Genomic DNA, 23,416 nt, shown 5'->3' with positions numbered 1-23,416 from the left:
CCTCCCTTCCCCTCCTCCTTCCCAGATCTCCCTCTATCTTCCTGTCTCCACTTATATCCTTCCTTTGTCCCACCCCCGACATCAGTCTGAAGAAGGGTCTCGACCCGAAACGTCACCCATTCCTTCTCTCCCGAGATGCTGCCTGACCCGCTGAGTTACTCCAGCATTTTGTGTTTACCTTCAATTTGAACCAGCATCTCCAGTTATTTCCCTTTAACACTATCCTACACACACTGGGGACAATTTACATTTATACGAAGCCAATTAGCCTACATCTTTGGAGTGTGGGAGGAAACCAAAGATCTGGGAGAAAACCCACGCGGTCACGGGGAGAACGTACAAACTCCGTACAGACAGCGCCCGTAGTTGGGATCGAACTCGGGTCTCAGTCGCTGCAAGCGCTGTAAGGCAGCAACTCTACCGCTGCGCCACCGTGCCACCGATTGATTCAGATACACCCCGCCTATTCCCAGTGATTGACGGTCAGGGCCCGCCCACTCCCAGCGATCGACGTCACTAATTTCCCCAGTGCCCGCCCCCATCCGTGACTGGCAGTCGATGCCCCGCCCCCGGACCTTGTGATTGACGGGTCTAAGCCCGCCTACTCCCAATGCGTACGTCATCCATCCCTCCCCCATTCGTCACTGGCAGCAGAGGCCCCGCCCACTCCCAGTGATTGACAGCCAGGGCCCGCCCACTCCCAGCGAGGATGTCACTCGCTCGCCCATTTCCCCAGTGCCCGCCCCCATCCGTGATTGGCAGTCGATGCCCCGCCCCCCGCCCGGGGTGATTGACGGCTCCACCTCCTCGTTGTCTGCGGCGGCCGCCGCTGATGCTGGAGGAGGAAGAAGAAGCCGGCAGCGGCGAAACCAACGAGCAAAGTCCCCGTCTACCTCCAGGTCAGCCCGCAAACATCTCCGCAATCCTCGCCTTGCCGCCAGCTCCCTCCGTGCCTCCCTCTCGGGACACAGCGACTGCAATTTGACCGCTCGCCCCGGCCAGAGCGCGCCTTCAGCCGGCCGCGGCGCGTAGGAAAGACCGCGGATCCAGCGGTGTAGGTAGGCCCGAGCCGCTAGGTTTGTGGTGATGGTTGGGGAAAGGGAGCACACTCGTAAGCTGGGCCAAAGTTGGTGATAATCCAAGAAGCAACAAACTAAAATTGTATTTTTATAATTGCAAAAAAAACACCTCACCACATCTAATGGTTTAAAATTGGGAAAGCGAAACCAATGTGTGTTTCTGATCAAAATGTTGTTTTTTTGGGGGGGGAAAGTTGCTGTGCAGATCCCATAAGCAATACAATCTGTGATTTTAAAGCCAGAATATGCAGTCACACAGCGTGGAAACAGGCCATTCGGCCCAACGTGCCCATACGGACCATCATGCCCACACGGACCAACATGCCCACACGGACCAACGTGCCCACACGGACCAACGTGCCCACACGGACCAACGTGCCCACACCGACCAATGTGCCCACACCGACCAATGTGCCCACACCGCCCAACATGCCCACACCGACCAACATGCCCACACCGGCCAACATGCCCACACGGACCAACGTGCCCACACCGACCAATGTGCCCACACCGCCCAACATGCCCACACGGACCAACGTGCCCACACCGACCAATGTGCCCACACCGCCCAACATGCCCACACCGACCAACATGCCCACACCGGCCAACATGCCCACACCGGCCAACTTGCCCACACCGACCAACGTGCCCACACCGGCCAACATTCCCACACCGGCCAACGTGCCCACACCGACCAACGTGCCCACACAGACCAACATGCCCCATCTACACTAGTCCCACTTGCCCGCGTTTGGCCCATGTCCCTCCAAACCCGTCCTCTCCATGTACCTATTTAACTGTTTCTTAAATGTTGGGATAGTCCCAGCCTCAACTACCTCCTCCGGCAGCTATTTCCATTCACCCACCACCCCATGTGTGTGAAAAAGTTGCCTCTCAGATTCCTATCAAATCTTTTCCCCTAAGCCCATGTCCTCTAGTTCTCGATTCCCCAACTCTGGGCAAGAGACTGTTTCAGCTTAGTTCATTGTCACGTGTACATTGAAAAGCTTTTGTTGCATGCTATCCAGTCAGCAGAAAGACAACACATAATCACAATCGAGCCATTTACAGTGAAAAGATACATGATAATGGAATAATGTTTAGTGCGAGGTAAAGCCAGCAAAGTCCGATCTAGGATAGTCTGAGGTATTCACAAAATGCTGGAGTAACTCAGCAGGTCAGGCAACATCTCAGGAGAGAAGGAATCGCCCATTCCTTCTCTCCTGAGATGCCGCCTGACCTGCTGAGTTACTCCAGCATTTTGTGAATAAATACCTTCGATTTGTACCAGCATCTGCAGTTATTTTCTTATAAGGATAGACTGAGGGTCGCTAAAGAGGTAGATAGTAGTTCTGCACTTCATAAGCGTGACCAACATATGATCAATTTATCTTAAAAAACGGAGATTTTCACTCATTTTGCTCTTGTGCTGTATTTTTCTATTTGTGTCAATGAATTCCATAGATTCACCACCTCTGCAGATGCTGCCTGACGTGCCGAGTTTGTCCATCAGATTGCTTTGTGCGTGAGATTCCATCATCTGCAGTCTCTCGAGTCCCCTCTCGTTGCCCGTGTCCACACTGATGTCTGAAGAAGGGTCTCGACCCGAAACGTCACCCATTCCTTCTCTCCTGAGATGCTGCCTGTCCCGTTGAGTTACTCCAGCATTTTGTGTCTACCTTCGACTAAGGTGACTAGGTTCACTTGCACCTCCTCCAACCTTATCAGCCATATTCCGTTATTCCAGGTGTGGACTCTGGTACATCGGCGAGACCAAGTGCAGACTGGGCGATCGTTTCGCTGAACACCTCCGCTCAGCACGCCTAAACCTACCTGATCTCCAGGTTGCCAAACACTTTAATTCCCCCTCCCATTCCCACACTGACCTTTCTGTCCTAAGCCTCCTCCAATGTCAGGGTGAGGCCAAACACAAATTGGGGGAACAGCACCTCATATTTCGCTTGGGCAGCTTACACCCCAGTGGTATGACTCTTGATGTCTCTAACTTCAAGTAACCCTTGCTTTCCCTCTCTCCATCCCTCCCCCACCCGAGTTCTCCGACTAGTTTCATTGTCCTCTTGATTAATTTTGCTGTTTGCATGCCTCGTTGTCACCTTCCCCATACCCAACAATGAACCATTGTACAACTCTTTGAACATCGGTCTGCTTTGATCTGCCCTTTCCACACCTCCTACATGCTCTTGTACCCTTCCGCATCACTAGTTTCCCTCTCCCCTGCCTCAGTCTGAAGAAGGGTCTCGACCGGAAACGTCACCCATTTGAGGATTTGAGTATAGGAGCAGGGAGGTTCTGCTGCAGTTGTACAGGGCCTTGGTGAGACCGCACCTGGAGTATTGTGTACAGTTTTGGTCTCCTAATCTGAGGACAGACATTCTAGCCTTAGAGGGAGTACAGAGAAGGTTCACCAGATTGATCCCTGGGATGGCAGGACTTTCATATGAAGAAAGACTGGATAGACTAGGCTTATACTCGCTGGAATTTAGAAGACTGAGGGGGGATCTTATAAAAACATATAAAATTCTTAAGGGGTTGGAGAGGCTAGATGCGGGAAGATTGTTCCCGATGTTGGGGAAGTCCAGAACCAGGGGTCACAGCTTAAGGATAAGGGGGAAGTCTTTTAGGACTGAGATGAGAAGACATTTCTTCACACAGAGAGTGGTGAGTCTGTGGAATTCTCTGCCACAGAAGGTAGTTGAGGCCAGTTCATTGGCTATATTTAAGAGGGAGTTAGATGTGGCCCTTGGGGCTAAAGGGATTAGGGGGTATGGAGAGAAGGCAGGTACAGGTTACTGAGCTGGATGATCAGCCATGATCATATTGAATGGCGTTGCAGGCTCGAAGGGCCGAATGGCCTACTCCTGCACCTATTTTCTATGTTTCTATTCCTTCTCTCCAGAGATGCCTGACCTGCTGAGTCACAACACCATTTTGTGTCCTATCTTCGGTGTAAACCAGCATCTGCAGTCCCTTCCTACACATACGTTGAGTGTGCTCTCTGTACTCCCGGACCATTGTAAGGTTCTGATCCTGGTTAACTTGCTCTGTTCTTCCCTCACAGATTATCCTCTTGGTCCAGACTGTAGGAGATGACCGAGATGACCGCGTTGGAGTCAATGATGGAGATGGGATTCTCCCAGAACAGAGCGTAAGTGCTCCCAATCTTGCCTTAACACGCACAGGAGGCCACGTTTCGGTTCGGGTGACTGTCCGTTCTGTTGCGTTGGTTGGCTTTTCCCATTGTTCGCCCTCCTACCGGTTCCCCAGTGCATCTACTGGGTGAATGGGGACAAAGTGCTGGGGTAACTCAGAGAGTCAGGCAGCATCCCTGGAGAACGTGGGTAGGTGACGTTTCGGGTCGGAACCCTTCTTCAGGTGCCACAGTTCCGGCCATCACTTGGCAGGTTTTGTCCCGCCCCCACCTCTTTCCCCCTCTACCCCCCCCATTGTAATAAGTCTGAAGAATTGTCCCGACCAAAGCATCACCTATCCATGTTCTCCAGAGATGCTGCCTGACCCGCTGAGTTACTCCAGCACGTTGTGTCCTTTTTGTGGACCGGCATCAGCATTTCCTCGTTTCTACATCTACCGAGTGTCATAGTTACATAATAGACAATAGACAATAGGTGCAGGAGGAGGCCATTCAACCCTTCGAGCCAGCACCGCCATTCAATGTGATCATGGCTGATCATTCTCAATCAGTACCCCGTTCCTGCCTTCTCCCCATACCCCCTGACTCCGCTATCCTTAAGAGCTCTATCTAGCTCTCTCTTGAATGCATCCAGAGAATTGGCCTCCACTGCCTTCTGAGGCAGAGAATTCCACAGATTCACAACTCTCTGACTGAAAAAGTTTTTCCTTATCTCCGTTCTAAATGGCTTACCCCTTATTCTTAAACTGTGGCCCCTGGTTCTGGACTCCCCCAACATTGGGAACATGTTTCCTGCCTCTAACGTGTCCAACCCCTTAATAATCTTAAAATGCCAGCATTTTGTGAATAAATACCTTCGATTTGTACCAGCATCTGCAGTTATTGTCTTATACTTCTAAATTCCAGTCTATACAAGCCTAGTCAGAGCTATATCGAGAGGTTGAGCAGGCTGGGACTCTTCCTTGGAGCGCAGAATCAGAATAACCTTTATTGTCATCCAAAAAAACAAGTCTTTTGGACGAAATTCCATTACCCACAGTCCAACAATAAGAGCAATAAAAATAAGCAATAACACACAGTCACAGACCAACACAAAACAAAAAAAAGAAACATCCATCACAGAGAGTCTCCTCCAGTCCCCTCCTCACTGTGATGGAAGGCCAGAATGTCTTTTCTCTTCCCCTGCCGTCTTCTCCCGCGGTCAGGCTGTTGAAGTTGCCACGTTCCAGGAGGATGAGGGGCGATCTTATAGAGGTGTATAAAATCACGAGACGAATAGATCGGGTAGACGCACAGAGTCTTTTGCCCAGAATAGGTGAATCGAGGACCAGAGGACATAGATTTAAGGTGAAGGGGAAAAGATTTAATAGGAATCTGAGGGGTAACATTTTCACACAAAGGGTGATGGGTGTATGGAACAAGCTGCCAGACGAGGTAGTTGAGGCTGGGACCATCCCAACCTTTAAGAAACAGTTAGACAGGTACAGGACGGGTTTGGAGGGATCTGGACCAAACGCAGGCAGGTGGGACTAGTGCAGCTGGGACAAGTTGGGCCGTTGGTCCTGTTTCCACGCTGTATCACTCTGTGACCAGTGCCTCAGCTTTGTTTTAATTATGTTTTTGTGTTTTTTTTCCAGGGAGAGAGCATTGGCACTGTCCGGGAATCAAGGAATTGAGAAAGCCATGGACTGGTATGGAAATGTTGTTCTCTCTCAGCCACTCATGCAGGAGTTCCTCAAGTCTGCAGAAGGGTCTCGACCCGAAACATCACCTATGTCTTTTCTCCAGAGGTGCTCTCTGACCCTCTGCGTTACTCCAGCATTTAGCGTCTACAAGACCAAGTGGACCCGTTGGGCCCAAACCTCTCCAGCATTGGTGCAGCACCCTTTCCTTCCCTCCCCTCCCCCTCTCCCCTCTCCCCCCTCCCCTCTCTCCACCCTCCCCCATGAGATGCTTTGACCTCGTGATAGGCACTTCAGTCCGCATCATCGCAGAGACGGGGGAGAGGGATAAGCCCTCGTTCGTCCCATCAGGTCTACTCCGCCATTCAATCACGGCTGATCTATCTCTCCCCTCAACCCCATTCTCCTGCCATCTCCCCATAACCCCTGACACCCGTACTAATCAAGAATCTATCAATCTCCACCTTAAAAATGCCCATTGACTTGGCCTCCGCAGATTCACCACCCTCTGACTGAAAAAGATCTTCCTCATCTCCTCATTGTCTCATTCCTAGACAATAGACAATAGGTGCAGGAGGAGGCCATTTGGCCCTTCGAGCCAGCACCGCCATTCAATGTGATCATGGCTGATCATTCTCAATCAGTACCCCGTTCCTGCCCTCTCCCCATACACCCTGACTCCGCTATCCTGAAGAGCTCTATCTGGCTCTCTCTTGAATGCATTCAGAGAATTGGCCTCCACTGCCTTCTGAGGCAGAGAATTCCACAGATTCACAACTCTGACTGAAAAAGTTTTTCCTCATCTCCATTCAAAATGGCCGACCCCTTATTCTTAAACTGTGTGGTCCCTGGTTCTGGACTCCCCCAACATTAGGAACATGTTTCCTGCCTCTAACGTGTCCAACCCCTTAATAATCTTATACGTTTCGATAAGATCCCCTCTCATCCTTCTAAATTCCAGTGTATACAAGCCTAGCCGCTCCAGTCTTTCAACATACGACAGTCCCGCCATTCCGGGAATTAACCTAGTAAACCTATGCTCAATAGCAAGAATGTCCTTCCTCAAATTTGGAGACCAAAACTGCACACAGTACTCCAGGTGCGGTCTCACTAGGGCCCTGTACAACTGCAGAAGGACATCTTTGCTCACATATGCAACTGCGCAGTGAAATTCCTTTTGGATTTATTACACAAGCGGGCGCCGCCATTATAGGCGCCATTGCCAAAGTCCTGAGTCCGTGAACCGACGTCTCTCCTTTCCTCGCCCGGCCATCTTTGTGTCCTCCTGCGGCCCACTGAAAGGCGCTCGAGGCATTACCCCCAGTTCTCCGTTCTACCGGTCCTTGCCCCTCCCGGTTACGCCAATTGCTGGGCCCTCAGGCCTGTTTCCGGTCCCACCGAACGCGAGCCTTCAGGCGGGTCCCCGGTCCCCTCGACTGACTAGCCTTCCGGTGGGCTCCCGGTCTTGCTGGTGACCGCGGCGGTGGATCCGGGCCTACTGGGCGGGCTTTCCGAGCTCTGTCCGCGGCAGTAGAGCCGGCAGCCCCCCCGCCCGCTGGGAGCGTGGGGTTCTGGTTTTGCGTCGGATCGGGAATCGTCCTCGGGCGTGGCGATGGGCGGCTGGCTTCCACCCTAATACCCGTCTTCTCCCCTCCCCCCCTTTCCCAGGTTAATGGAGCACGAGGATGACCCTAACCTAGACGAACCCTACATCGTTCCACAAGGCGACGTCCTGGGTACGGTGGAGAAAACGGAGGCTGAGGAGGCAGAGTTAAGCTTCCAAGGCAAGTGTGAAAGCGTCGGCGAGGTTTTGGTTACCCGAGCACCACGGTAAAGAAGTGGCCATTCTGCCCCTCGTTCCTGCAGTCTGGTTTCTAGCGCGGAAACAGGTCCGTCCCCATAGCCGTCTCCCGGCGCGCGCGGCTGCCCAGGCACTCCGTTCAACTGCTCTCGGAGGCCGTGACCTTCCTTGATCCGGCAAAACGGATCATCCGGACAGGCTCTGGAACTTAGTTCAGTTCAGAGATCCAGCGGGGATCCACCGTGCCTGCACTGACCAGCGATCCCTGCACATTAACACTGTCCTATGCGCACACACGGGACAATCGACATTTATACCAAGCCAATTCACCTACAAAATTGTACGCCTTTGGAGCGCGGGAGGAAACCAATGATCCCGGAGAAAACCCGCGCAGGTCACGGGGAGAACGTGCAAACTCCGTACAGACGGCGCCCGTAGTCGGGATCGAACCCGGGTCTCCGGTGCTGTGAGCGCTGGAAGGCAGCAGCTCTGTGCATCCACTCTATCCAGGCCTTTCACTATTCGCTTAAGTTTCAATGAGGGCCCTCCCCTCGTCCTTCGAAACTCCAACGAGGACAGGCCCAGTGTCTTCAGACGCCCATCGGTTTCTCCAGCCCCCCCCCCCCCCCACTCAGCTGCATCGTCAAGTGTTCCACTCACCTATTCTGATTCTTTCCCACAGAAAATTCCAACCAAATCCAACAGAACGCATCGCTATCAGAGGAGGAGAAGAAGGAACAGCTCAGGAGGTGAGGGCTTTGTCATCATGGGTGGTCACTCGAAGCCAGTACAATACAATACAATACAATATATCTTTATGGTCATTGTACAGGGGTACAACGAGATTGGGAATGTGCCTCCCATACGATGCAATAATTTAGTTAATTTAAACAACAGCAACCCAACGAAACAAATTGTAACAGTTTTCAGACAGAATAAAGTGCAAGTAGATCTGTGCCGGTTCACTGTGCGATGTGACCATCCGGCTCAGCAGGACCGGTTCATGGCAGCTATGGCCCTGGGGATGAAGCTGTTCCTGAGTCTGGAGGTGCGGGCGTAGAAGGCTTTGTATCGTCTGCCCGGTGGTAGAAGTTCGAACAAACTGTTGCAGGGGTGTGAGGTGTCTTTGTGGATGCTGGTGGCTTTTCTGAGGCCCCACCATTGGTGAGGACGCCCCGTGCGTGACTTTGTTTAACGCGGGGAGACTGGCGCACAGACAGCCGCCACACGGTCCTTGACAGATCAGGGTCAGGATCCAGTGGCACCGAGTCCCAGGCGACCGGGGAACCTTTTCTGCTGCAGCCTTCATCCGCCCGCCTTCCCAGCCGTTGTGACTCTCCACTGAAAGTCAGCCGTCCTCCGTTGAGATCTTGGTCGGATCGCTCTTTGTCCGGGACCTCCCCCTCGACCGTCCCCCCACGTGGTGTTTCTTATCGAAACGCATAAGATTATTAAGGGGTTGGACACGTTAGAGGCAGGAAACATGTTCCCTATGTTGGGGGAGTCCAGAACCAGGGGCCACAGTTTAAGAATAAGGGGTAGGCCATTTAGAACTGAGATGAGGAAAAACTTTTTCAGTCAGAGAGTTGTGAATCTGTGGAATTCTCTGCCTCAGAAGGCAGTGGAGGCCAATTCTCTGAATGCATTCAAGAGAGAGCTGGATAGAGCTCTTAAGGATAGCGGAGTCAGGGGATATGGGGAAAAGGCAGGAACGGGGTACTGATTGAGAATGATCAGCCATGATCACATTGAATGGCGGTGCTGGCTCAAAGGGCTGAATGGCCTCCTCCTGCACCTATTGTCTATTGAGATGCTGCCTGACCTGACCAGGCAGCATCGCTCTCAGGGTGTCAGGACCACACGAGCTTCCCCACCGCGAAAAGGTGACAATCCCACGGAGTAACTCAGCGGGTCAGGCAGCATCTCTGGAGAGAAGGGATGGGCGACGTTTCGGGTCGAGACCCTTCTTCAGACTGATGTCAGGAGAGGGGGCGGGACAAAGATAGGATGTAGTCGGAGACAGGAAGACTGGTGGGAGAACTGGGAATGGGGAGGGGACGGAGAGAGAGAGAAAGAAGGGGCTATCTGAAGTTAGAGAAGTCAATGTTCATACCGCTGGGGTGTAAGCTGCCCAAGCGAAATACGAGGTGCTGTTCCTCCAATTTGCGCTGGGCCTCACTCTGACAATGGAGGAGGCCCAGGACAGAAAGGTCAGAGTGGGAATGGGAGGTGGAGTTGAAGTGCTGAAACACCGGGGCTCAGCTGAGTGAGGATTTGTGACAGGCTGGAGATGCACTCTGACGTGAAACCTCATCCATTCCTACGGCCAGATTTGACACCACTGCTCTAAACTAAACAAAAGGTTGTGTCGCTTCGTGCGTGTCCCGTGTTGACGTCTGGACTCTTGCCTCCCCTCCCCTTCCCGCCCCTCCCTCCCTCCCGCAGGCTGGAGGAGCTGATGAAGCAGCGGCAGCTGGAACGGGAGGATCGCGAGAAGCAGGACGAGGTGAACCGCGAGAAGCAGCGGCGGAAGCAAGGCCAGGAGCTCTCGGTGATCCGCCAGAAGCTGCAGGAGGAGGAGATGAAGAAGATCACCGAGGACAGGCGCAAGGAGAAGCTGGAGGACATCCAGGCCAAGTAACCATACCCCGGGGGGCTGGGGGGAGGGTCCATGTGTGAGAGGAGCAGAATTAGGCCGTTCGGCCCATGGAAACATAGAAAATAGGTGCATGAGTAGGCCATTCGGCCCTTCGAGCCTGTATGCACCGCCATTCAATATGATCATGGCTGATCATCCAACTCAGTATCCCGTACCTGCCTTCTCTCCATACCCCCTGATCCCTTTAGCCACAAGGGCCACATCTAACTCTCTCTTAAATATAGCCAATGAACTGGCCTCAACTACCTTCTGTGGCAGAGAGTTCCACAGATTCACCACTCTCTGTGTGAAAAAAAAACGTTCTCATCTCGGTCCTAAAAGACTCCCCCCTTATCCTTAAACTGTGACCATCAAGTCCACTCCGCCATTCAATCGTGGCTGATCTATCTATCTCTCCCTCCTAACCCCATTCTCCTGCCTTCTCCCCATAAACCCTGACACCCGCACTGATCAACAATCTGTCTATCTCTGCCGTAAAAATATCCACTGACTTGGTCTCCACTGCCGACTGTGGCAAAGAATCCCACAGATTCACCGCCCTCTGACTAAAGAAATTCCTCCTCATCTCCTTCCTAAAAGAACGGGCTGGTGTTACTGCCCTTACGGGCTAGATGCGGGGAAAAATGTTCCCAACGTTGGGGGAGTCCAGAACCAGGGGCCACACACAGTTTAAGAATAAAGGGGAGGCCATTTAAAACTGAGGTGAGAAGAAACTTTTTCACCCAGAGAGTTGTGAATTTGTGGAATTAATTATCTGCCGCAGAGGGCAGTGGAGGCCGATTCTCTGGATGGATTTAAAAGAGAATTAGATAGAGCTCTAGGGGCTAGCGGAATCAAGGGATATGGGGAGAAGGCAGGCACGGGTTACTGATTGTGGATGATCGGCCATGATCACATGCCGGTGGTGCTGGCTCTATGATGTAGAGAGCTACATCTGGCCCCATTCAGAGACCTTTTTTTCTAAGACTGGTTCTTAATTCCCGTACTTTGGGTAAAAGACTGTGCATTTACCTGTCCAAGTGCCTTTTAAATCTGGTCATACTCCCTGCCTCAACTACCTCCTCTGGCAGCTTGCTTCATACAACCACCACCCTTGTGTAGAAAAAGTTGACTCGGATACCCATTAAATCTTTTCCATGTCAAGAACCAGATGAATCAAGAACCCATTTGGGCAGGCACATGGGTAAGATAGATTTAGAGGGATATGGACCAAACGCAGGCAGGTGGAACTAGCATAGATGGGGCACGTTGGTTGGGTGGGCAAGTTGGGCCGTTGGGCCTGTTTCCACGCTGTCTCCTTCTATGAAACCCACCTTAAACCTGTATCCTCTGATTCTTGATTCCCCTACTCTGGGTTAAAAGACTCCGTGCGTTCTCCCTATCTGTCTTATGACTGAGGGCAGACACAATAAGCTGGACTAACTCAGCGTGACGGGCAGCATCTCTGGAGAGAAGGAATGGGTGACGTTTCGGGTCGAGACCCTTCTTCAGACCGATGTCAGGGGAGGGGGGCGGGACAAAGATAGAATGTAGTCGGAGACAGGAAGACCAGTGGGAGAACTGGGAAGGGGGAGGGGATGGAGAGAGAGGGAAAGCGGGGACTATCTGAAGTTGGAGAAGTCAATGTTCATACCGCTGGGGTGTGAGCTGCCCAAGCGAAATACGAAGTGCTGTTCCTCCAATTTGCGCTGGGCCTCACTCTGACAACGGAGGAGGCCCAGGACAGAAAGGTCGGACTGGGAATGGGAGGGGGAGTTGAAGTGCTGAGCCACCGGGCTCAGCCGAGTGAGGATTTGTGACGGGCTGGAGATGCACTCTGACGTGAAACCTCTGCCCCCCCCACCCCCCCCCTCCTTTTGACCCTGCCGCCATTGACTCCATCTTTCTACCCCTATTTCAGGCAGAGAGTTCGAGAAAAGATCGAGCGAGACAAGGCGGAGAGAGCACTGAAGGTGAGTAGAGGCTGTCCAATGGATGTGTAGGAAAGATACTGCAGACGCTGGTTAAAATCGAAGGAAGACACAAAATGCCGGAGTAACTCAGCGGGTCAGGCAGCATCTCGAGAGAGAAGGAAACCCAAGGGGTCTCGAGCCGAAACGTCACCCATTCCTTCTCTCCCGAGATGCTGCCTGACCCGCTGAGTTACTCCGGCATTTTGTGTCTTCCTTCGATGGATGTACTTTCCTTGGCTGGGTGAGGGCGGGGGGAGGGGGGGGGAGAGTTGTTGCCTCCTTGGTTACAAGAACTACGTGCCAAATTCCAAACACGACCCTCCACCCCCCCCCCCCGCCCTCACCCAAACCCTGACTCTTGACAATGCAGGAAAGACCCGGGTTCCATCCTGACCGCGGCTGCTGCCTGCATGCGGGGTTAGCACGGGTTCTCCCCGTGACCGCGTGGATTTGCTCCGGTTTCCCCACGTCCCAAAGACAATAGACAATAGGTGCAGGAGGAGGCCATTCGGCCCTTCGAGCCAGCACCGCCGTTCAATGTGATCATGGCTGATCATTCTCAATCAGTACTCCGTTCCTGCCTTCTCCCCATACCCCCTGACTCCGCTATCCTTAAGAGCTCTATCTAGCTCTCTCTTGAATGCATACAGAGAATTGGGCTCCACTGCCTTCTGAGGCAGAGAATTCCACAGATTCACAACTCTCTGACTGAAAAAGTTTTTCCTCATCTCCGTTCAAAATGGCCGACCCCTTATTCTTATTCTGGACTCCCCCAACAAGTGGCCCCTTATTCTGGACTCCCCCAACATTGGGAACATGTTTCCTGCCTCTAACGTGTCCAACCCCTTAATAATCTTATACGTTTCGATAAGATCCCCTCTCATCCTTCTAAATTCCAGTGTATACAAACCTAGTCGCTCCAGTCTTTCAACATATGACAGTCCCGGCATTCCGGGAATTAACCTACGCTGCACGCCCTCAATAGCAAGAATATCCTTCCTCAAATTTGGAGACCAAAACTGCACACAGTACTCCAGGTGCGGTCTCACTAGGGCCCTGTACAACTGCACACAGTACTCCAGGTGCGGTCTCACCAGGGCCCTGTACAACTAACTGCACACAGTACTCCAGGTGCGGTCTCACCAGGGCCCTGTACAACTGCACACAGTACTCCAGGTGCGGTCTCACCAGGGCCCTGTACAACTGCACACAGTACTCCAGGTGCGGTCTCACCAGGGCCCTGTACAACTGCACACAGTACTCCAGGTGCGGTCTCACCAGGGCCCTGTACAACTGCACACAGTACTCCAGGTGCGGTCTCACTAGGGCCCTGTACAACTGCACACAGTACTCCAGGTGCGGTCTCACTAGGGCCCTGACTCGGTGGGCCGCAGGGCATGTTTCCGTGCTGTATTTCTAAATGAAGCTGTGGGCCTCGGGGCCCGTTTCCGTGCTGTATCTCTAAACGGTTTCCCCTTTTCTTCCCACCTCCCGCTCCAGTTTGGCGGCGGCCCCGTTGCCACAGTGTCCCCACCACAGCCAACGCCAGTCCTCCCTCAGTCCAGCCAAGCAGTGTCGGCCAAGAGGGAGTACGATGAATGCAGGCTACAGGTGAGTTGAGTGCTTTACCACCGGGAGCCCTCCGGCTGCCCCCCCCGTGGGCTCAGGCGGCGCAGCGGGTAACTCCGCTACCTCGCAGTGCCAGAGACCTGGGCGCTGTCTGTACGGAGTTTGTACGTTCTCCCCGTGACTGTATGGGTTTTCCCCGCTTTCCTCCCACACTCCAAAGGCGTGCGGGTTTGTTAGTTAATTGGCTTCAGTTAAAATTGTAAATTGTCCCTAGTGTGCGTAGGATAGTGTTCGTGTACGGGGTGATCGCTGGTCGGCGTGGACTCGGTGGGCCGAAGGGCCTGTTTCTGCGCAGTATCTCAAGTCGAAAACTGTTGATCATCCCTCCCGTGGGATAAGTTAGCTGAGAATAAGGAGCAGTTCAACAGGTACTTGGATAGGACAGGCTTGGAGGGATATGGACCAAACGCGGGCAAGCGGGCCCAGTGTAGATGGGACATGTTGGCCGGTGTGGGCAAGTTGGGCCGAGGGGCCTGTTTCCACGCTGTTATCACTCCTTGCTCCAATCCCACCTTCCATTTTGTCCCACCTTCCATTTTGAAGATGGCTATTTTCACAGGCAGATGATTGTACCATTAATGCAGCGGGTGAGAGAGTGGAATGTGTGGACTGACTGCAAACCCGATGCTGGGGGGCAGGAGGTGCGGTGCTCGGCACAGGCCGCGCCCTCCCACAGCTCCAGGGCACGGAGGCTCAGCCACTGGGGACGGCCAGTGCCTGTGGGGTCGAAAGGCTTGGAGACTAAAGGCAGACAAACCTCGGCTCCCAGCACGGGCCAAAACTGAAACTGAAACCCAGTAGCAGTTTCACTTCGGAGAACAAAGCCAGGGCGGAGTGGAACAGAGCTCAGCAGGGTCGTTGCAAAGGCCAGCCAAATGAAACATAAGGATTATATTTAAAGATGCAAAGATTGCTAAACATTTCAGAGAGTTCTGGTTTCACTTTGTGAGCCAGGTTCGTACATTCTCTCTCTCTCTCTCTCTCTCAGATGACTGGCCCCATCCAGTATCTCCCACACCCATAGACAATAGGTGCAGGAGGAGGCCATTCGGCCCTACGAGCCAGCACCGCCATTCAATGTGATCATGGCTGATCATTCTCAATCAGTACCCTGTTCCTGCCCTCTCCCCATACCCCCTGACTCCGCTATCCTTAAGAGCTCTATCTAGTTCTCTCTTGAATGCATTCAGAGAATTGGCTTCCACTGCCTTCTGAGGCAGAGAATTCCACAGATTCACAACTCTCTGACTGAAAAGGTTTTTCCTCTTCTCCATTCTAAATGGCCTACCCCTTATTCTTAAACTGTGGCCCCTTGTTCTGGACTCCCCCAACATTGGGAACATGTTTCCTGCCTCTAACGTGTCCAACCCCTTAATAATCTTATACGTTTCGATAAGAAACATCATAACTATAAGGCATCGGAGCCGAATTAGGCCATTCGGCCCATCGAGTCATAGAAACATAGAAAATAGGTGCAGGAGTAGGCCATTCGGCCCTTCGAGCCTGCACCGCCATTCAATATGATCATGGCTGATCATCCAGTTCAGTAACCTGTACCTGCCTTCTCTCCATACCCCCTGATCCCTTTAGCCACAAGTCTACTCTATTCATTCCATCTCCGACGATCTATTTCCCCTCTCAACCCCATTCTCCAGCCTTCTCCCCGTAACCTTACACAACCTTCCCAATCAAGAACCTATCAGTCTCTGCCTTAAACATACTCAATGTCTTGGCCTCCACCACCATTTGTGGCAATGAATTCCTCAACTTCACCACCGTCTGGCTAAACAAATTCCTCCTCGTCTCCTTTCTAAAGTGCTGGAGTAACTCGGCGTCTCTGAAGAGCATGGATAGGTGACATTTCAGAATGGGGGCTCTTCTTCAGACCAAATGTAGGTGGGGGGGGGGGTGAAGAAAGCTGGAAGAGAGGATGGGCAGGACAAAGCCTGGCAAGTGATAGGTGGAGAAACAAAGGAACTGCAGATGCTGGTTTACAACAACAAAGCGAGACAAAGTGCTGGAGTTACTCAGCAGGTCAGGAGAACACGGACAGGCGACGTTTCAGGTGGGAATTTAGAAGGATGAGAGGAGATCTTATCGAAACGTATAAGATTATTAAGGGGTTGGATACGTTAGAGGCAGGAAACATGTTCCCAATGTTGGGGGAGTCCAGAACCAGGGGCCACAGTTTAAGAATAAGGGGTCGGCCATTTAGAACTGAGATGAGGAAAAACTTTTTTCAGTCAGAGAGTTGTGAATCTGTGGAATTCTCTGCCTCAGAAGGCAGTGGAGGCCAATTCTCTGAATGCATTCAAGAGAGCTAGATAGAGTTGTTAAGGATAGCAGGTATGGGGAGAAGGCAGGAACGGGGTACTGATTGAGAATGATCAGCCATGATCACATTGAATGGCGGTGTTGGCTCGAAGGGCCGAATGGCCTCCTCCTGCACCTATTGTCTATTGGAAACCTTCTTCAAAGAAATGTCACGTATCCCGTTTCTCCAGAGATGCCGCCTGCCCTGATGAGCTATTCCAGCAAACTTTGTGCTCTACTCAAGACTCCAGCATCTGCGTAGATCAGTCTGAAGAAGGGTCTTGGCCAGAAACGTCGCCCATTCCTTCTCCACAGATGCTGCCTGACCCGCTGAGTTACTCCAGCACCTGCGGTTCCTTGTGTCTGCTGCGAAGTTGTTGATCTCGCAGCTGCCGGTGGGCCCCTTGGGTGTTGAAAGCAGTGGGGACATCCCGGGTGTCTGTCATGGTCGTGTGCAAGGTTTACACACAAACCTTCACGTCAGTGAATGGTCAGATATTTGCGGCCATTGCCTTTTCTTCCCGCCCCTATTTTGGGCATCGCACGCAAACCTGCCCGACAAAACACACACACACACACACACACACAGAGACAGCCTATGCAGAGGCTGGTGAATGCATCGGGAGGGACACGGGAGAATTAATGAGCTCAAGGGATGTCTAGCTGCTTTGTTTGCCTTGGAAGAGCGTGGGCTTAGAAACAAAACTGCAAGCAAGCACCAGAAAGCAGGGAGGGGACAAAAACAACAGGGTGAAGAAAGCGACTGGCACCAGACCAGAACGGTGCCCGGCTCACCCTGTTCACCCGCTGCTCCCGTCAGCCTTTGTGAGCTTTGACGCCTTGTTGTTTGCAAAGACAAGATTGACATGCGTGTTTTGATTGGGGCTCGATTGCGATCGTGCACCGTCTTTCTGCTGACTGGATGGCACGCGACAAAAGCCTTCGGCTGTACCTCAGTGCACGTGACAAGAAACTAAACTGAAGACTCAGCAGCACAAAGTTCAGTTTAGAGATACAGCGCGGAAATAGACAATAGACAATAGGTGCAGGAGGAGGCCATTCGGCCCTTTGTACCCACCCTGCTTTCTGGTGCTTGCTTGCAGTTTTGTTTCTAAGCCCACGCTCTTCCAAGAAAAACAAAGCAGCCAAACATCCCTTGAGCTCATTAATTCTCCCGTGTCCCTCCCATTCAATGTGATCATGTCTGATCATTCTCAATCAGTACCCCATTCCTGCCTTCTCCCCATACCCCCTGACTCCGCTATCCTTAAGAGCTCTATCCAGCTCTCTCATGAATGTATCCAGAGAATTGGCCTCCACTGCCTTCTGAGGCAGAGAATTCCACAGATTCACAACTCTCTGACTGAAAAAGTTTTTCCTCATCTCAGTTGTAAATGGCCGACCCCTTATTCTTAAACTGTGTGTGGCCCCTGGTTCTGGAAACAGGCCCTTCGGCCCACCGAGTCCGCGCCGACCCGCGATCTCCTAACCACACTCTCCTACACACACACTGGGGACAATTTACATTTATAACAAGACAATTAACCCACAAACCTGTACGGTCTTTGGAGTGTGGGAGGAAACCGGAGCTTCCCTGAGAAAACCCTACACAGGTCACGGGGAGAACGTACAATCTCCGTAGAGACAGCACCAGTAGTCAGGATGGAACTCGGGTCTCTGGCGCTGTGAGGCAGCAACTCTACCGCTGCCCAACCGTGTCGCCCATTGGCTCTTCTCTGTCCCACTCAGCCCAATTTACAGTGGCGGGATAATCCACCTTAGAAACACGGGAGGACTTGCAAACTCCACACAGACAACACCGGAGGTCAGTCGTAAGTTCTTGGAGCAGAATAAGGCCGTTCAGCCCCTCGAGTCCACTCCGCCATTCAATCATGGCTGGAACTCTCTGCCTCAGAAGGCAGTGGAGGCCAATTCTCTGAATGCATTCAAGAGAGAGCTAGATAGAGCTCTTCAGGATAGCGGAGTCAGGGGGTATGGGGAGAAGGCAGGAACGGGGTACTGATTGAGAATGATCAGCCATGATCACATTGAATGGCGGTGCTGGCTCGACGGGCCGAATGACCTACTCCTGCGTCTATTGTCGGATAATTGGCTTGATATAAGTGTAAATTGTCCCTAGTGTGTGCAGGATAGTGTCGCTGGTAACGCTGGTCGGTGCGGGGATCGCTGGTCGGTGCGGACTCATGGGGCCTAGGGCGTTTCCACACTTTATCTCTAAACTAAACAAATACGTGTGTGTGTATCCCTCTCAACCCCATTCTCCGGCCTTCTCCCCATAACCCCTGACACCCAAAGTAATCAAGGGGCAAAGGGATATCTACTTGGGTTCCTGGGGATGGTGGTGGGAGATTGCACTCTCAGGCATGGGCGGGGAGGAGTGTGGGCTGTGAGCTGCCTGCTTTTCACTGATCTTCTCTCCTCTCTCTCTCCCTCCCACCCCATCTCCCTCCCTCCCCATCCCTCTCTCCCTCCCACCCTCCCTCCGCATCTCCCTCCCTCCCCCATTTCTCCCTCCCTCTCTCCCTGCCTCCCTCCCTCTCCCTTCCCCTCTCTCTACCTCTCCCTCTCCCACCTTCCCTCCCTCTCTCCATCTTTCCCTCCCTCTCCCTACCTCCCTCCCCCTTGTCTCCCTCCCTCCCCCTTGTCTCCCTCCCCCTTGTCTCTCTCTCCCTCCCCCCCTCTTCCACTTCCCCCCTCCTCCCTCCGACAGATCCGGTTGTTGGACGGGACGCAGTTGACTCAGTCCTTCAAGAGCAGGGAGCAGCTGGCTGCCGTCAGGCTGTACGTGCAGCTGCAGCAGCAGGAAGACACCGACAACTTCAACCTCATGACATCCTTCCCGCGCAAAGTCTTCTGCGAAGAGGACATGGAGAAGCCCCTTCAGGAGTTGGGTAATGGCGATCCTGCTTTATTATCACATCTACAGACGTATGGTGAATTATTTACCGTTCAGTAAAGTTCACAAGTTCTAGGATCTCTGCCACCTAATCCTATTCTCCCCGTAAACCCTTGACACCCGTTCTAATCAAGAACCTGTCTATCTCTACCTTAAAAAAATATCCACTGACTTGGCCTCCACAGCCCTCTGTGGCCATGAGTTCCACGGATTAACTACCCTCTGACTAAAGAAGTTCCTCCTCACCTCCTTTCTAAAAGAGCGCCCTTTAATTCTGAGGCTGTGCCCTCTGGTCCTGGACTCTCCCACCAGTGGAAACATCCTCCCAACATCCAAAGATGGACATAGAATGCCGGAGTAACTAAGCGGGACTGGCAGCGTCTCTGGAGAGAAGGAATGGGTGACGTTTCGGGGTCGAGACACATCCACTCTATCTCTGACCTCAGTGAGGCTCCCCCTCGTCCTTCTAAACTCCAGCGAGTACAGGCCCAGTGCCGACAAACGCTCATCATACGCTAACCCACTCGTTCCTGGGATCATTCTCCTCTGGACCAAAGATACTAGAGGAGCAAGATAGACCACTCGACCCCAAAAACCGTAGTAGGTCACGGCCGCCATTTTAGACGGCAGAAACTTGCAGAAACATTTAAAAAGAAAAATAACAAAAATCTGTGAATTGATAGATGAGATATATTCTGCATTTAAATGGGAGAAAATAACTGCAGATGCTGGTACAAATCGAAGGTATTTATTCACAAAATGCTGGAGTAACTCAGCAGGTCAGGCAGCTGAGTTAATCAGTCTGAAGAAGGGTCTCGACCCGAAACGTCGCCCATTCCTACTCTCCCGAGATGCTGCCTGACCTGCTGAGTTACTCCAGCATTTTGTGAATAAATACCTGCAGAAGTGTCTCGACCCGAAATGTCACCCATTCCTTCTCTCCCGAGATGCTGCCTGACCCGCTGAGTTACTCCAGCATTTCGTGAATAAATACCTGCATTTTAATGGTATCACACACACCCTTCCCCCAAAACACTGATTACACTGCGAGAGGCTTCGCCAATGGTGGGTTTTGCTTACTAAAATGGCGGACGTTACGCTCCTTTGCGTACTGCACTTCAGTATAGGCGATTTTGACGGAGTGGTTCATCTTGCTCCTCTAGTATCTTTGCTCTGGACCCTCTCCAGAGCTAGCAGCACACCCTTCCTCGGATATGGGGCACACGTTGTATCTGTACACTCTGTAAATGGCTCGATAGTAATCATGCGTTCTCTTTTATAGACAATAGACAATTGGTGCAGGAGTAGGCCATTCGGCCTTTCGAGCCAGCACCGCCATTCAATGTGATCATGGCTGATCATTCTCAATCAGTACCCCGTTCCTGCCTTCCCCCCATACCCCCTGACTCCGCTATCCTTAAGAGCTCTATCTAGCTCTCTCTTGAATGCATTCAGAGAATTGGCCTCCACTGCCCTCTGAGGCAGAGAATTCCACAGATTCACAACTCTCTGACTGAAAATGTTTTTCCTCATTTCTGTTCTAAATGGCCTACCCCTTATTCTTAAACTGTGTGGCCCCTGGTTCTGGACTCCCCCCAACATTGGGAACATGTTTCCTGCCTCTGACGTGTCCAACCCCTTAATAATCTTATACGTTTCGATAAGATCCCCTCTCATCCTTCTAAATTCCAGTGTATACAAGCCTAGCCGCTCCAGTCTTTCAACATATGACAGTCCCGCCATTCCAGGAATTAACCTACTAAACCTACGCTGCACGCCCTCAATAGCAAGAATATCCTTCCTCAAATTTGGAGACCAAAACTGCACACAGTACTCAGGTGCGGTCTCACTAGGGCCCTGTACAACTGCAGAAGGACCTCTTTGCTCCGATACTCAACTCCTCTTGTTATGTTTTCACGCTGACTGGTCAGCACGCGACAAAAAGCTTTTCACTGTACAAGTGGCAATAAACTAAACTGAACGAAACTCTTCCAGGTCTGGTACCTTCCGCGGTCCTGATTGTCTGCAAGAAGTGAATCCAGCTGGGAGCCTCCTTCACCACCGCACTCAATTGGCGCCGCCAAAGAATGCCGGGGAGCGTGGAGCCAGAGTCACTTGCCTGAACTTACACAGTGCCTACGATTGTGCACACCTGCCATCTCCAGGGCTTTATTCGTGCACGCCCTGCCACCTTTAACTAAAGACTTGTTTGTCTCGAGATAAAAAGCAAAAAAGCAAAATAAAAAGTGTAAAACATTTTTAAATAACCTAGCCGTCTCATTCAATGCGTGACTCCCGTTCGAGTGGTGTGCCGCTTGGGCAAGATTACCGCCGGCGGGTGTCTTGTGACGAGCCCTCTATCACAGTTCCAGGCACCATTGGACAATCGGGCAAGTGTCACCGGATGGAACTGCACAGTTTCTGAGTTTAACGAAGGTTGGTGCTGAGACGAATTGAAAAGTGTAGGGAAAAAAACAGGTGCTGGTTTAAATCGAAGGTGGACTCAAAACGCTGGAGTAACTCAGCGGGTCAGGCAGCATCTCTGGTGAGAAGGTCTGGGTGACGTTTCGGGTCGAGACCCTTCTTCAGACTGACGTCAGGGGAGGGCATATTGGAGGGCCTGGCGTTAAGATGAGAGGGTCAAAGTTTAAAGTAGATGCGCGGGGCAAGTTTTTTTTTTACCCAGAGGGCAGTGAGTGACTAAAAAAACACTTTGCCAGGGGTGGTGGCAAATACGATAGTGGCATTTTGGAGTCATTTAGACAATAGGCAACAGGTGCAGGAGGAGACCATTCGGCCCTTCGAGCCAGCACCGCCATTCAATGTGATCATGGCTGATCATTCTCAATCAGTACCCCGTTCCTGCCTTCTCCCCATACCCCCTGACTCCGCTATCCTTAAGAGCTCTATCTAGCTCTCGCTCTCTTCAGTCTGAAGAAGGGTCACCCATTCCTTCTCTCCTCAGATGTTGCCTGACCTGCTGAGTTACTCCAGCATTTTGTGAATAAATACCAACCACAGGTGCCGACTGTACGGAGTTTGTACGTTCTCCCCGTGACCCGCGTGGGTTTTCCCCGAGATCTTCGGTTTCCTCCTAAACTCCAAAGACGTACGGGTTTGTAGTTTAATTGGCTTGGTTTCTATGTGAAATTGTCCATGGTGTGCAGGATAGTGTGAGTCTGCAGGGATCGCTGGTCGGTATGGAGCCGAAGGGCTTGTTTCTGCGCTGTATCTCTAAACTCAAGGATGCTGGATTTACAACTCAGCTCAGGTTGCCATTGCTGTGATAGATGTTCGTACCAACTCATTTTCAGAAAGTCACCGTGAATTAATTTTTACTTGGATCAAATTACAGGTGGGGCTTGCAATGCAGAATGTACAGAGGGGCCCTGATTCGCACAAACACACACACAATGAATCCTATTCTAGATATGGCGCCCTGGCCTGTCCGAACAGCTCGAGCCTTGGAGAAAATAAACAGTCCTTTCCTCCTGGCTTTGCCCCAGGACAGAGCGGCTTTTCACCAAAGTCTCCGCCATTTGCCGTCTGCGCTGTGGCAAGGTCGGTCAGGGTTCACGGCTCTTCGGGCTGTGGTGCGTTCTCATTCCTTCGGTCGTGACTTATTGACGGGGTCGACCAATACCACCAGGCCAAACGATAACAGCCCTGCCACAGGAGAGAGATGAGCTCGTTAAAGATGACAGCATCGATATTTACAGTATTGTCACAGAGCGATACAGCGTGGAAACAGGCCCTTCGGCTCAACTTACCCACGCCGGCCAACAATGTCCCATCTACACTAGTCCCACCTGCCCACGTTTGGTCCAAACTTGTCCTATCCATGTACCTGTCTAACTGTTTCTTAAACGTTGGGATAGTCCCTGCCTCAACTACCTCCTCCGGCAGCTCGTTCAATACACCCACCACACTTTGTGTGAAAAAATTACTCCTCAGATTCCTATTAAATAGACAATAGGTGCAGGAGGAGGCCATTCGGCCCTTCGAGCCAGCACCGCCATTCAATGTGATCATGGCTGATCATTCTCAATCAGTACCCCGTTCCTGCCTTCTCCCCATACCCCCTGACTCCGCTATCCTTAAGTGCTCTACCTAGCTCTCTCTTGAATGCATTCAGAGAATTGGCCTCCACTGCCTTCTGAGGCAGAGAATTCCACAGATTCACAACTCTCTGACTGAAAAAGTTTTTCCTCATCT

At 52.0% G+C, this 23,416-nt stretch overlaps 1 protein-coding gene across 2 annotated transcripts; it reads left to right on the top strand.

The window, feature by feature from the left end:
- The first annotated feature begins 770 nt into the window (after positions 1-770).
- ubxn1 (UBX domain protein 1) lies at positions 771-21,468 on the top strand. 2 transcript variants are annotated; one of them, XM_078427907.1, is made up of 10 exons: positions 771-899; positions 4,159-4,245; positions 5,886-5,939; positions 7,599-7,714; positions 8,414-8,480; positions 10,177-10,368; positions 12,291-12,342; positions 13,843-13,953; positions 19,016-19,196; positions 21,197-21,468. In XM_078427907.1, exons 2-10 carry the CDS (start codon positions 4,187-4,189, stop codon positions 21,235-21,237), a joined length of 873 nt encoding a protein of 290 aa, XP_078284033.1. In that variant the 5' UTR covers positions 771-899; positions 4,159-4,186; the 3' UTR covers positions 21,238-21,468. The 2 variants fall into 2 exon arrangements, with proteins under 2 accessions (XP_078284033.1, XP_078284034.1); XM_078427908.1 differs by having other exon boundaries at positions 795-1,058.
- The last annotated feature ends 1,948 nt before the right edge of the window (positions 21,469-23,416 follow it).

Source organism: Rhinoraja longicauda, chromosome 34, assembly GCF_053455715.1.
Source record: "Rhinoraja longicauda isolate Sanriku21f chromosome 34, sRhiLon1.1, whole genome shotgun sequence".
Taxonomy (NCBI): Eukaryota; Metazoa; Chordata; class Chondrichthyes; order Rajiformes; family Arhynchobatidae; genus Rhinoraja; species Rhinoraja longicauda.
The sequence above is the reverse complement of the archived record's forward strand: the minus strand, read 5'-3'. Positions and strand labels throughout refer to the sequence as shown.

What these genes read in the sequence shown, in the direction of transcription:
- ubxn1 (XM_078427907.1), top strand. Translation starts at nt 4,187, where the DNA reads ATGACCGAGATGACCGCGTTGGAGTCAATGATGGAGATGGGATTCTCC. An exon ending in GGATTCTCCCAGAACAGAGC is followed by an intron (nt 4,246 to 5,885) that starts GTAAGTGCTCCC and finishes TTTTTTTTCCAG; the next exon opens with GGAGAGAGCATTGGCACTGT. An exon ending in CTGGAGGACATCCAGGCCAA is followed by an intron (nt 10,369 to 12,290) that starts GTAACCATACCC and finishes CCCCTATTTCAG; the next exon opens with GCAGAGAGTTCGAGAAAAGA.